The sequence below is a fragment of the Rhincodon typus genome, chromosome 16 (genome assembly GCF_021869965.1).
Source record: "Rhincodon typus isolate 14 chromosome 16, sRhiTyp1.1, whole genome shotgun sequence".
NCBI lineage: Eukaryota > Metazoa > Chordata > Chondrichthyes > Orectolobiformes > Rhincodontidae > Rhincodon > Rhincodon typus.
Window position 1 is genome coordinate 46,108,258 of NC_063347.1, and position 15,367 is coordinate 46,123,624.

At 39.6% G+C, this 15,367-nt stretch overlaps 1 protein-coding gene across 1 annotated transcript in view; it reads right to left on the reverse strand.

The window, feature by feature from the left end:
- Positions 1 to 8,460: 8,460 nt before the first annotated feature.
- The window catches only part of chl1b (cell adhesion molecule L1-like b), an 809,671-nt gene continuing 802,764 nt past the window's right edge, over positions 8,461 to 15,367 (reverse strand). Inside the window, exon 32 of the mRNA XM_048606742.1 lies at positions 8,461 to 11,426. Within this exon, the coding sequence (XP_048462699.1) occupies positions 11,210 to 11,426 (217 nt within the window). The 3' untranslated portion in view covers positions 8,461 to 11,209. The remainder of the gene's footprint in view (positions 11,427 to 15,367) is intronic.

The following is a 15,367-nucleotide window of genomic DNA, read 5'->3' on the forward strand; positions in this document are numbered from 1 at the left end:
GCTTCACTTTTCTTCATGATCTTGTCAAAGCCACATGTTATACTTATCCATCTGAAAAAAATATATGGTATCTGAATGGATATGCTGCTGAGTAAGATGACAGGCCCACAACTGATGACTTCATAATTTCATAATAGTAAACTGTAAAACTGAATTTCAATAGATCACAAAAAGATCATGTTTTTTTTTATTTAAAATGAAGTTGGGAGATTAATATAAATGCCCAGTTGGATCCACAGGGACAGGAGTATGACACCACTATTCATATCCCAGTCCTTAAATCTGTGGTTAACCCTGAGAACCCTCAGAGAGGGAGGGCAATGAATTCTGTATCAACTACCTCCTAGGAACAAATAAAGTAAAAAATATTTTGCAACACTATTGTCATGTATCCCAGTTTGCTCAACTATTCCATGCTTCTATATTCCTCTGTTTAATCCACACATGGCAAAGATGTTTCCTATTATTTTCTTCAGTGGTTCTCGTATAACTTTGATGGACAATTCCCTGAAAATGCAGAAAGGGTACGATAGCTTGTTTCTTCCATTGAAAGCAACCAACAGAACTTTGTCAGAAATTTAGAATTAACAATTCCAAAGACAGAAGTGTGGTAAAGGACAAACTGTCCTTGACATTAAATTTTGATGAGATTTACCATCCAAGATGTCTGATTATGGTGTGAGGATGTGAGAATTATAGACCCAGGGGCATTGTAATCAAAAATGTACAGTAAACAATCAACATTGAATGTTCTCTAAAATGATTAGGCAAGTCTTCAGAATTTATATCAAATGAAGTCTGAAATAATTTCAATTTTATTAGAAGAGGTCAAAACATATCTCCTGAATGTGATTTCATATATATATATATTATTATACTTAATTGGATTAAACTGATCCTAATTAGGTACAATGTAGGGCTGGGCAGGACACAGTCCAATGAGCAAAATATTATACATGCTGGGCAAATTAGGCTTAGAACTAATGGCATACATTTTGCATGTGTTACTTTCAGAAATAGAGGATGGGAATCATGAACTGCAAACCTTGATTTTGCCTTCACCCAGCATTCTTGATGTACGCATCACCCATCTTAGTATTAGATCGTTTAATTTTATAGCCATACTGAGAGGTTGGCATAGTGCCACCTGCAAAACATCAGTAAATTAATTACTCTTTATTACCTTCCATAACCAACTCTGTACTATCTGGTCCTTGCAGTTTCTGCAAGAATCAAGAGCAATTCTCATTTAAATACCATTTCTAAAAAGAAAGCAACATTTACTGGGCAGTCACTTAAACATGTACTTTACCCACCTTCATGCTGAATGCTTGCATGACTTACAAATTCAGGAGAACACTTTGAATTAGAGGTTAACACAGATACCTAATAATGTTTGATTTTACTTGATGATAAATATGAGCAACACCAATGATTTCACAGGCAGTATAAGGAACTAACTCAACTGCAATTAAATACAGATTTTTTAATTTTAAATGAAAGGATGGTCTATGAGCTTAATTAATTAAACTGAACTGCTTAGAAAACTGAAGACAGTAAATCAGAAATCATCACAAATGCATTTACTGGTATAAATAGTTAAACCACTGGATCTCATTAAAAATACTCAATACAGCATTGGCACTAATATTGTGTACCTAAAAAAGGCATTGACTTACAGTTATTAAGTAGAAAACATCATAAATTGCTTCATAGAGGTATAAAAAAGCAAATATGGATGTTGAATGCAGAACAGACATTAAGTATGATTAAAAGATTGGTCAAGGAAATAATTTATAAGTAAGGTGCAAAATAAAATGCTGGAGCACACAGAAATTTAGGAAGACAAGTTATTAGAATGTTGTAGAGCGGATAAAGCTACAGCGATAGACAGCAGTTTGGCTATAAAGGGAATTAAGCACAAAAACAAGAATTTTAATTTTTGGACCTTCAGAGAATGAGGCCAATGTAGGTCAGTGAACATGGGAGAAATAGGTAAATGAAATGAACTCAGACAGGTGAGTTTTGCCAGAAATTGGCTAGGTGTCAGTTTTGGTGAGAGTCTTGTTCGATTTCTTTCTGTAGGCTGAAGTGAATTTTCTCACACTATTCTCTACAGCTCACCTCAGTACCTATACATCACATCTCTGTGCCACCCCACACACACCATCTTCCCTTCAATCAGGGGTGAAGTGCCTGCCACTGCCAGATCCTCCCAGAATTCTCAGCAGTGACACCATTTTAAAGCCCAACTCTGCATCCAGTCATATGTTGATGTCTAGGACTTACCCCTCATAATGAAAATAGTGGGAGAAGACAAGAAATAAATACTTCTTAGCACACATAGGTGACACAACTGTCAAGTCATTTCTGGTACAATTGCATATTCTTAAATGAATCGCTACTTCAGAATCAAACCACACAGGTAAGCCTTCCTTCGAGTCATCCCATCTTTGAACCCTGTCTAAGAAAGTGCCACTCTTTTCCTAATGTCAATTGTAGCCTAACCTCATCTCATTGTTCTTTGTGGGAGTATCATGTTATGGAAACCTTTCAAAAGGTTGAAAAAAAATCATTTATTCAGCAACAACAAAGCAAACGTAAGAAAAAAAGCTGTATTGGCTTCTAGAAACAGACAGGGACTGCTTGCCTTTCTAATAGCAACAGAAGTTCACTATGCACCCAGCTTAAATTGATTGGCACTGGATGTTAATTTAATCCAGTCTTTCTTGTTGCATCTAACACTGCAGCGCAGTATCATATGTCAATGTCAAAATGTCAAAAACAAAGTTGCTGGAAAAGCTCAGCAGGTCTGGCAGCATCTGTGAAGGAAAAAGCAGAGTTAACATTTTGAGTCGGGTGGCCCTTCGTCAGAACCTCACAGATGCTGCCAAACCTGCTGAGCTTTTCCAGCAACTTTGTTTTTGTTCCTGATTTACAGCATCCGCAGTTCTTTCGGTTTTTATTTCATATTCAAAGTGATGGTCCTCCTGCTCAGTGCCCTCACCTTCATCCTCAGAAGATCTCCCAGCTCTTCAGAGTCCAGCAGATCACTCCTTTGCCTACTCCAGTTGTGCAGAGCACAGCTCACAAGGATTAAGTATCACACTCTGCCTAGGACGTACTGCAAAGAACCCCCCAGACCAAATCACGTATTGGCACCTCATCTTCAGCAGGCCTGCTTCATGATGGCACTAGTCTAAGGATGGCCTGCATTATATCTATGCTCGGCCTTGGTCAGTCGTTTCTGGAACTGATTCATCAGCCAGAGGGCACCCCCTATGTCCCAGTAACTATCTTTTTGAGGCATCTGGCCCTTGAAACAAAGCAGGAGCATGAGTGTTCTCAGAAATATAGGCATCATGACAGTTTTCAGTGTACCTGCAGGAGACTTCTAAAAATGTGTTACCAATGATCAAACATGAATTGTACATGGATGGAATTTCTGTTCATAAAGTCAGCTGTGTTTTGATACCGTTCTCTCAGTGTCATGTGTGTATAGACTATAGCCCCTTTGCCAGCTTTGTTGGCAAAACCTGCTACCCATGATTCAGTGCAGATCTTGTCATGGGGAATTGAGGTGAAGCAATGTGATCTGACCCAAACTGCATTGCTAACAGCCTTGAAACATTTGTGTGTTGAGGTCTGCGAGATCCCACACAAGTTCCCAATGGAGACTTGAAAACAGCCATTTACACTGGCACAGATATCACTTTGACAGGCATGAGGAATAGGACAGCCACCCACCTTTGGGTCATATGTCCTGCTCTAACAGTTGACATATTTCTGTGAAAGTGCCCTAGAACAATGGTAGTTTGCAGCAACACTGTCCCTTGCTCATCGGGAGACAATGACTTTGAGGCCGAGTGATTCCGGGCCTCCTGCACTGCCTTCACATCTTGAAGGGACTTTCAGCTTCAATGCTTTCATATGAAGGCTGTTTGGCAGCTGCTGGAGATTGCTGCTTGTCCTGGGCTTGCTGACACAACTGATCCTCTTCCATTTTTCTGTGCCCTCCTTGCATCATAGCAATAGCGATCACACAATGCCACTCGTGGCATGCAGCCAGCATGGCTGACACTCTCTTGCATATATAACCCCAGACATCTGTCCGTAGATGTAGTCCACTTAAACATACTAAGTCACCATTGCTTTATCCACAACACCCACTGCAGAAGCATGTCTTATCATTGCCCGGTAGGGGGACCATCACATGCAGGCACCAATCAGACAATTGCAATGATGAGCTTTAATTTACAATCAGCAGAAGCAAACACAAACAAAACCATTAGAGTCTGCCGTTCACTCTACAAAGCAAACCAAATGCTGGCATGATGACCAATAGCTACTTTACATTCCATGATTGTCTGCTGCACTCTGCTCTCATTTACTGGAGCTGGGTGTCCATTAGGTCCTGTCTGACTTGGAAAACTCAAAGCTGTGAGCCCTATCTCGTCAAGGAGAGCTAACCCCTCCCCTATGTTCTCACTCTCCTCCTCAGAACATTGTTCTGATTCCTCCAATTCCTCAGAACCCAGCACATTGCCTCTTTGCTTGCTCTAATTGTGTACAACACTGCACACTGGAGTGATGCAGCACACTTTGTCGAGACTAAACTGGAGAACCCCTCACAAACCAGTCCACAAAGCCCATCTTCAGCAGCCCATTGTCTGCCAACCAAGACCCTGGGTGGCGAATGAGCAGTACTATATCTGGGCCACGGCTCTGAAACTGGATTGCGCAATGGTATTATAAGCTATGGTTACAGTGGGTAGCCCTTGTGCCCCAGTAGGCAGCCTTGTAAGGCACCTGGACTCTCAAACACATCAGAATGTGGGAGTGACGGCAGATGTCAGGGGACTGTGCACTCACCTTGTGAAGCGGTAAATGTGATCACAGGTCACATGAACATTAATGGAATGGAAGCTCTTCCTCTAGATGAATTCCACAGAGTTGTGATACAGTGCCATGTGTATACAGATGAGGACAATCTGCTCCTGGAGGAAGTCAGCTCTGTTCCCCAATCCTACTGCCTGAACTGTAGCACTGATCTCATAATTGGGAACCCTTATATTTTGATTTTTCTCTCATTACCATTACTTTCCCAACCTGACACATGCCTCTGCCTCAGCACCCTCCTCCCTCTCTCAGCTTTGACTGCTCCACAATGTGACCATCTGGTTGAACATATGTGTAGTGTGCTTGTTGTGTCGGCAGCTAGCACATTCTCTCGGTATTAGGTTGACATTATGATATCAAGAAGAGATTGGATATCGCATCTGGGGCAAAAGGGATCAAAGGAAATGGAGGAAAAGCACAAACAGGCTACTGAGTTTGATGATCAGCTGTGATCATACTGAAAGATGGAAAGGCCAAATGATCTAATCCTCCTCCTATTTTCTATCTTTCTATGTCTCAGTGTGCCATACAGCAATATGTTCGCCACCTTTGGACAGATTCCTACTGATAAGCATGATGGGCAGCTTGTGTGTCTGCACTAAAGAGCACATCGAGGCAGCCGTACTGACAGTCTTTGGCTCTGGTTGGAGCACCAACATGCTAACATGCATGGCACAGCAAGGTGAAACAGGGATATTGCATGCATGCAGGTCAGGACTAAGTAAGAAAGTGCAAAGTCAGCAAACAAGCAGCCCTGAGATGCAGCCGAGTATAATCATGAGCTGCGTGTCTATCACCACGTGCATAGTGTCCTTGTAGCAGACTTTTAATGTTAGTTGCTGGTGTGGTCTAAAATACGGGACTCAACTTCCTAAGTGGATTGAAGAAATGCAACGAGGATCCTGAGGAGTTGGCAATGCCAATGTTCATAGACCAGAGATGTGTACGTCTGGTGCTCATGCATCATATCTTAGATGCTGTTGCATGGTAACCAACATAACGGCTCTTCCCAGCCTGTGGTGAGCTAAAGTCAGTGGGCACCTCGTCTGACTTCCATTTCGAGAATTCTCACGCTCTAGCTTACTTATGGTCAGTGATATGATGGAAAGCTGCATATTAATGAGGCAAGATGTACAGTTAATCAAGTTGTTAACAAGCAATAATTCCTCTTAGCAAGCAACTCGCTCTTGCTGAGCAGGAATCTCACCTCAACATCCAGGTCTGACTTAAAAATGCAGTGAGTTGTTCCCAATGTCAGGAGAGGTCTGGCTTGACCTCTGCTGCAATTCTGCCACATTTTGTGCACTAGCCCACAATGTTCATGCCCCTGGAAGATTGTGCCCAGAATATAGCCTCAAAGGTATGTATGTGGTGCAGGAAGAGGTTTAATAATCACATATAAAATTCCAGGTAAGGAATGGTTTGCTAAGGTCGTATCCTAATACAGCATCATTAATTTGATTCACTGGGAGGTTTTGTAGCACAGTTCATAGTAACTCTACCTCTGTGCCAAAAGCCCTTTGTTTGAGTCCCATCCCAAGGGTTAATGGCCAAATAAACATTGCAAATACTTCTAGTATACTACAGCAAGTGATTAAATTAGGGGAGTCTCCTAGTTAGCCATGCTTTATATGGATTAACTTCTGGTAACATGGTAGAGCTCTGATCCAGGAAAACTACATGCGGATACCAGTGTACGCACCAGGTTTGTCTGCCTTATGAATCACGAAATGCATGAAATCATCACAGTCTCAAGCTTATCCACTGTTCAATTCACAAACCAACACTCCAAATTCTCTTCAATCTATTACAATGAACATTCATTGCTGTGCTTCGCTGCATACTCAAAATTTAGCCACGATGGCAATTTTCACTCTAGATGTCACATATCACACACACTGATGAGCTTTTGATGATGGGAACCATCTCTTACAGGTAAGATCAGTGCAGTAGCAAGAATTGTGAAAGAGAAGAGGCAGACCTGCATTCTTTCATCTCCATGGAGGAGCTAGTGCTGCCTATTATGACAAGGAACGCTGCTGACAGCACTACGTCGACTCCACCTCCATCTTGTAGCAGCTTTTCCTATTCTGAATGACGCCTGCTCATTCTCCCAGTTTTGTCCAAGAGAAAGCCCTATTTCGCAACCTACGTCTGCAAAGAACTGCTCGAGCAGACACAATTAATGAAATTAATGGATGATGATTGAAACTTTGAACAAGTGCCACGTAAAGCTAAAATGTGTAGAACTGCAGAAACAAATACACAGTAAAAATAACCTAGCAACTAACCTGCAAGTCATAGATGGTCCTCTGAATATTGCTGGTGGATGAGACTCCTTTGTGTTCCTTAACATTGCATTCATTATATAGCGATAGCTAGAAGCTGCAGCTACAAATTGGAACTACTGGCATCAAATTAGAATGACATACAAACTGTCACAATGCATCATGCATTAGAGACCTCATATTACACAAATAAACTTTACTACAGAGGTAAATTTCACCCTGTTTGGCTTCACTCTTTCTAATCTATACTGGAGTAAAGTACATTTGATCCACGATTATATGTCAGGCTGTAATACAAACACACAGTGGAGTGGCCATGGGAGGTGCTAGAGAGGTACAAGGAGCTCTTGACTGTCTGTCTTCTGTTTTTTGGATGGTATTGCCAAGAGTCATTGAATGGCAATCAAAAAGAAGTGTTCTTCTGTATATGTGTTGACTTATTACCAAGTTGGTTTGTTTGCTCAGTTGATGGAATGACTGGTTTGTGATGCAGAATAACACCAATTGTTCAATACCCACACTGGGCAAGGTGACCATAAAGTTCTACCTTCTCAACCTTGCCCCTTTTGGCGGAGGTGTGGTGACTGTCAGTTTAAACCAGTTGTTGTCTTTTTCTAATGGGACTGTGGCAACATTTTTGTTTAATCAATGGTATCTTTTTCTATATGCTACAGTCCTCACCACTCCACTCCCCCCCAAAAAAAAACTTTCTGTGACATGGGATTGTTTTCTTTTGGATAGCTAACAGTGAATTTCATTAACTGCAACAGAGATTCTAGAAGAACTTTAGTATTTTCAGAAGGCACCCAGGGATATGTCAAAACACTTTGACAAGATTACTTCCTGAGAAAGACTGAAATGCTATTACTCTGGAGTAATTAATATAAATGGTATGATATAATTTGGTGGCACGCTGGCACAGTGGTTAGCACTGCTGCCTCACAGCACCAGGGACCTGTGTTCAATTCCAGTCTCGGGTGACTGTGTGGAGTTTGCACATTCTCGCCATATCTGTGTGGCTTTCCTCCAGGTGTTCTGGTTTCCTCCCACAGTCCAAAGATGTGCAGGTTAGATGGATTGGCCATGCTAAATTGCCCATAGTGTTCAGGGATGTGTAGGTTAGGTGTGTGATAGGTGAATGGGTTTGGGTGGGTGCGCTGAGGGTCAGTGTGGACTTGTTGGGCTGAAGGGCCTGTTTCCACACTGTAGGGATTCTATGATTCTATGATATGTTTAAGTACCAACAGACACATAAAACATTTGTTACTCTGTATTTAATAAGACAAACATCCATGTTTGGAAAGATCACAAGATCATTTACACAATACATATTAGTCGCGGAAACATTCCATGATGATCTCGTATAACACAAGAACGTTGTACAGGTAGAAAAGATGAATTTGCAAACCTTACATGACTTTTCTTTCAGTGAGAACACACAATTGTATCACTTGAAGGAGTATCTGAACTTTTAAAATGGGGGCATATACTATAAAGTACATTTGTCACAGCTTTCTATCTAATACAGTGACTGCAAGTACTATAGCCATACAGACTGTTTAATAACATCACTTCACTACGAGTTAAATAAGTTAACAATAATTCTTAGGGGATTTTACAATATCTGAGTGAGCATACAAATTATGAAAGTTGTTATGTTAAACTTGATACAAGTTTTCAAAGTTTCTTTTGAGAAGACGTATCATGATACACAGTTACTGATTGCGATTGAAGACTATATTGGTAAGCAATTGAGCCAGCAGCTACAGTGATCAAGACTGTCAAAAGGAGCAATGTACACCATGCATACTGAACATATTACCTCTGTAACTTGAGGAGCAATAGTTTACAAATAGCCTGAAAACTGCAGTCAATATTTGGTTTATTATACCCTTGGACATAAATTTTATTTTAAAAGCAAATATCTGCCCTCACATTTTGTGCTTAAGGGCATTGGTTGGCATTGCATTTGTCTTTGCGTGTGATGCCCATTCTGACAATTATGTAGAATTGAAGTCCAAAAGTACAATAAAATGAAGCATACCATACAAACATAAGGCTTTGAAATTATACTTTGGTTCATCAATCAATTTTTTTTTAAAAAGAAGCATGCCTAACTGAAAGCGTACTCCCTTACTACAGAAAATATAGAAACACCCTTGCATTGAGAGTAATTTTATTGAATCTGATCATCATTAGAAAACTGTTTCCTCCAAATCTGGCAAGATTAAATCTGTGATTTACAAATGATTCATTTTCTGTAAATATGGTAGCTACACAAATAATTCACCCTGATAAAAGGAGTTAATATGGAATGATACACAGCCATACATGAACCAAAGCTTAAACATGTTGCCACACTTTAAAAAATTGTAAATTTGCATGCGATATGACATGCATGTTTAATAAGGCTCATGAAAATACATAACTACTTTCGGTCTTTTTTAACCACTAAAATATCTAATGCCAATTGTTCCTTAAAAACCAGACCACTGCAAAACATGAATTTTAAAACATCTGTCACATTCATATTTAGTCAGCTTTTTGCCATTGTAAGTACTGTAAAGTTATGTGCAACAATTGCAGAAGTTGGCAAATGCTCTCCAATTTGTTAATATAAATATTATTTGTTCGTTTTACAAAAATGTCACAATTTGAAATACTTTTAAAATAAAAAAATTACCATGCACTGTTAAACAAGAACAAAAATTAGACTTATTGGAACTCTACGAATAAAAACTTTGACTCAAATACAATAACATCACAATTGTTCACTAATAATAAATGAATGTAAAATTCTTTGAAGTATACAAATTTTCTGAGGTGGAAACATGTAGTTTATTTAGTTCAATATCATGAAGCTATGTTTTACCTATGTTACACACAATATAAATCAGACACTTAGATACTTCTTATTGACACATAGGCTGTGAATCAACAAAATTAATGTTTAAGTATTTACCCAGAATTTGTAGCAGGAATATTGTTTTAAAAACATTGTTGGTCTGCTGAAAATTAATTATCAGCAGTTTTCCTCCAAATTCTAAATGTATTCCTAATTACAAAAATGTACATTGCACTGTTTTGACTTGATAATAACTAAAATAGGTGACTGAATACAATCATTAAATGCAGAACTTTGGATAAAGAGCATAGTTGAAGAAAAATAAGACACAAGGATTGTATAGTCATATGTATCCCTAACAATGGTACAGTTTACAGAATGATTTATGATTCTGACAAATCAATTGTTCCATTGTTGCGAGTTAAACAAGTTTGCATCCATTTTTAACACGAATTTCCATCATCCTCTGCATGCCATTCTTTAAAAATATTCAATTCCAAATCAGATTTCCACTGGAAGTTATCACTGTAAACTCAGAGGAGGATTCTGGACCTTTTTTGCTCGATAGAATTCTGCATATAAATAATTAATTTCTTACTTTTTTCCTGTAGCCACAAAATTTAGTTTGCAAATTGTGATCATTGTATTTTGTGAGATCTTCTACTGGCTAAACAAAAACAGAGGAAAAATGTTCTTGGTCCCTTCAGCTGCCATAGTCATTGCATTAAGAGGCATTGGTGCACCAGGGGTTGGTCTCCTTAGGTTCATGAGTGATATCAATCTCAGTTCTGCAGGTTCTTAATTTCTAAACATGTAGGATCACAAGACACCTAAACAAACTGTAACAAAGGGACTCAAATTTGCTAATAACAGCAGCAAGGATTTAAAAGGTTATAAGCAATTACTTCATCAGCAACTAGAAGCCATTTGTGTTACAAACCTACAGACACTTGCATTTTACATGGATTTTGCACAACATATCCTTTAGACTGAGAAGTGGACTGCAACAAAATATCCCATGCATCTTAGTCTTTGTCAAATATTGGATAAGCATCCGTTAGGGCCTGATCAACTATTTTCTTTTAGCCTGTTGGCAATCTGAGTTAATGTGTAACAAATATTCAGTTGTACAACAAATTCACTAAAAGAAAGTAAGTGAAGTTTATGAACATGTTTCTCATGCTTTCATTGGAGAGGTGGCTATAGAACTTCCATTTTCATCTGCTGCATCATTCTCCTTATTTCCTCTGTACTGTCCAATGAATGAACCATCTTCATTAAACTGCACTTCTGGTCCACCATCTTCATACACTGCCAAACTGTCATCACTTCCAGTTGGCTTCACCTCATTCAGTGATTGCTGGCTTTCTTTCAATGGTTTATCTTCATTATCACTGAAAAAAAAAAATCCACTTTCAGAAATTTTGATACATTAGTAGTAGAGATCTGGAAAATCGTGGGGAGCATTGTTCCTGTGAAATGAATTATTTAACAATCCTGTTGTCCTTGATTCTTTTATTAAAGGAGTGTAATGATCTTCTGATGGTTTTATGCAAGCAATCTTCACTTTAGTAATTCAACTGCTGGTCACCTGATCCCATTACCAATTGATTTATCCCCCAAATTAAAAGATTTCAAATCCATTATTGCAGTATCTTTTTCAAAGGTTAAATGAGTAATACATATGTACTTTTATGTTGACTGGTAAATTGCAGTAATCAATGACTGCTCCAACGTTTTATAATGTTCATTACTGTTAATTTGACCAAATAAATAGAATTCATTATGGAAAACAATGACGATGTCAGTATTAATTACCTCAAGCTTTGGATATTCCCAGCAAATGCAAAGTGGGTTTCTACTGACATAGAGTATTAGAGTTATATAACATGGAAATAGGCCATTCAGTCCAGCTTGTTCACGCTGACCACACATCTTAATCTGACCTAGTCCCATTTGTCAGTATTTGGCCTATGTCCCTCTAAACCTTTCCTATTCATATAACCATTCAGATGCCTTTTAAATGCTGGAATTGCACCCGCCTCCACCATTTCCTCTAGCAGCTCATTCCATACACACACCGCCCTTGTGTTACCCCTCAGGTCATTTAAAAATATTTCCCCTCTCACTTTAAACCTACACCCTCCAGTTTTGGACTCCCCCATCCTAGGAAAAAGAACTTGGCTATTCACCCTCTCCATGCTCCTCATGCTCTATCGCCAAACACAGCTCCAAAAGAATACAGAAGATACTTACCAGGAAGTACATGGGATTTCGAGCAGAGAAATAGGTCTTCAGTACCAAAGGGTCAATGCTGGTGTTAATACTCTACACAAACCTCCTTTTATTCTCATTAACCCTTCCCAACCTGCATCTATGCCCTCCACTTGTGCTCTCAGGATTGTTCAGGATCTTCTAGCCTCAGATTGGACAGGCCTGTTGGCAAAAAGCCTGCTGAATCAGGTGGTGTAGTGGCACCCCAGAAACATGCCACTTTCCTAGCTCAAATGGGATTATGTTTTGGACAGGAAGGTCCAAGCTCAATCTTCAATTAATGATCACTTACAGTCCAATTAAGAGCCTATTTCTACCAGTGCCACAATGATCTGATTGATTGATTGTTGTCACATGTACCGAGATACAGTGAAAAATGTTGTCTTGCATGCTGGACAGGCAGATTGTGCTGTACAAAGTGAGTGCAGAATCCTGTGTTACAGCCACAGAGAAAGTGCAGAGAGAGAGAGAGATCAGAATTAACATTTGAGAGGTCCATTCAAAATTCTGATAACTGCAGGGAAGAAACTGTTCTTGAATCTGTTTGTATGTGTATTCAAACTTTTTTGGCTTCTGACGGAAGAGGTTGGAGGAAGAGAGTATAACTGCGGTAGGAGGGGTTTTTGACTATGTTGGTTGCTTTCCCAAGGCAGTGGGAAGTATAGATGGAGTCAATAGATGGGAGGCTGGTTTGCGTGTGGGACCAGGCTGTATTCATGACTTTCTGTAGTTTCTTGCAGTCTTGGGAAGAGCAGTTGCCATACTATGCTGTGAGGACGTCAGCTCCAGACAAGATGAGAAAAAGAGTTAGCCCACCTGAATGGTAAAACAGTTGAGCCAGGCTGTCAGTTCTGGCAGGCGGGATGGTGGTCCCTCGATCCGCACCAACGTATGCATGATCAAAGAACTTGTCCTAAGGCAGGAAGTGGTTGCCGAGAATCATCCCCTGCCCTTGCTTCTAATCTGCCTCTCCCCCCTCTCTCTATGACTCTAATCCAACTTCCAAACAACACCACCTGACACCTTGGTCCTCATAATGCTGCTTGTTGTACTCGCACCAGCTGCAGCCTTCTTGGTGGTTCTGCTGAGTAAAAGACTCTGCCAGCGTCTAGTTTCGCTGACAGTTCTCACTGCGTGGGATTTCAACATCTGGAATCTCTTTCCGGAGAAAGCCACACAACCACCCTCCAAACAGTCTGAGTTAAGGAAGTGGACCTTGTTTTGAAAAGTCAGAATGGATGTCACGTCACCTTTTCAGAAAGCAAGCTGGATACCCAGTGAAAATGCAACAATCTGTCAATTATACATAAACCTCCTCTTAAATTTATCAATGTTATCCTCTTCAATCACTGGTATTTCATTAAACACCCTTACAACGCTGAAAATTTCTTTCAGGTCTTACCTGTCAAAGAAGAATTTTGAAATATTCTACTCCAGGCAGCTGTGGATATTTGGTTAGTTTCGTAAATTACAAATATGGATGAGTAGTTTCAGATACTAAGGCATTTAAGGGGTAATGCAGGGAAAAGATGCTGCACTCGATCAGCCATAATCTTGGTCACTGGCAAAGCAGATTCAAAGAGTCAAGTTATCTGGTCTTGCTCCTGCCTCTTGTGTCACTCTGTACAGCTCTCCAGGTACAGTCAAATTAGGGTTCTGTATACATTTAGTATTGCGCCCCACTTCTTTATTCCATGAGAAATTAAATGTTATGTTCCTTGTTGTGATACAGTTTACATGTGTTCTTAAGGAGACAGATCTTATTATTGTCAATCACAGTACTGAGGCCAGTATCTGAGGTTTTCGTCCTGTAACTCTCTATCAGTCCACAGCAGTAGCAGCAGGTACAGAAGTCAGGTGTATACAGCAAGGAGTTGATCTCAACCATGTGTTGCAGACTGGCACATTCCAAGGTCTAGGACTACATGATGGGGAGTGCACTGAAGCTTGGGGCAGCTGCCACCAAGGTGTAATGGGGAAAGAGCACCGTCTAAGTTCTGTCTGCCGATGTTAAATGGAGGTCCTTCAGTTATCGGACCACCCCCACCCGCTGATGCCTCAATTATGTGTAAATATAGTCTTGTACAATATAAGTAAGAAATGCCTCTGGTTTGTTTTTTTGGATCAAGTCAAACTCCAGTGTTTGTTTCTCCATATGCTACTGTACAGCACTGTACATAAAGATATTTTTATGAACAAAGTACATTGTTGCAATAAAAACTACTGGTTAATATTGGCTGTATATTGTCTTAGCTCCAAATTGGTATGTTTACATCAAATAGCAGAACATAACATTGTTCATGGCCTTAATAACAGGGATTGCTTCTTTTTTTAATGAAAGGGAATGATCCTCAATGCCACTAGTTCATTACATTTTGAAGAAGTGGCAAAATGAACCTTCTCATACTTTGTTATGTTGAAATTAATTTGCTGTTTATTCAATTAGCTCTAACCTCTTTACATTTTTCTGCGTTTTGGTTCATTGTTCCTGTGCTTCATTCCCCAATTTGATACTGTCTGCAAATTTTGGAACAATTGCTATGACGGTGGATCAAAACCCCAAAGTATGGAGAGACGTCTTCTTTACTTTTAATTCAAAAATGTGCTGGTTTTAAAAGGAGGACTTCTCCAGAAAAAGTGTGGACTTAAATTCAATGACTCCTGTGTGAAGCCAATGGAATGTTGCACGTGGAAGTTATCAAGGAAACTGGAGTGTGATATTTTCACAACAATGAATACAAGGGGCTAACCACCTGGGGTTAACAACATGCAACCCCTGTGGATTACGTTTCTACATTGCAGACACATTTTGTGTTGCTCCCTTTAAAGAATACACAATGACAGAGGTTAAAAAGTAATTTCAAATCTACTGGCATGATCTCGAGAGACTACACTTTGATGCGTATTATGATGTGTTTCAGCATGAGCATGCTGTGAAGATCAAAGTCAAAGAGCTATCTCCTAGTTATCCACATGTTGTAGGTAAAGAAAGACTCCTTCTCACTTTGAATGCTGCAATTTAAAAAAAAGACAGACCAAAGGACGTTCCATCAGACCACAA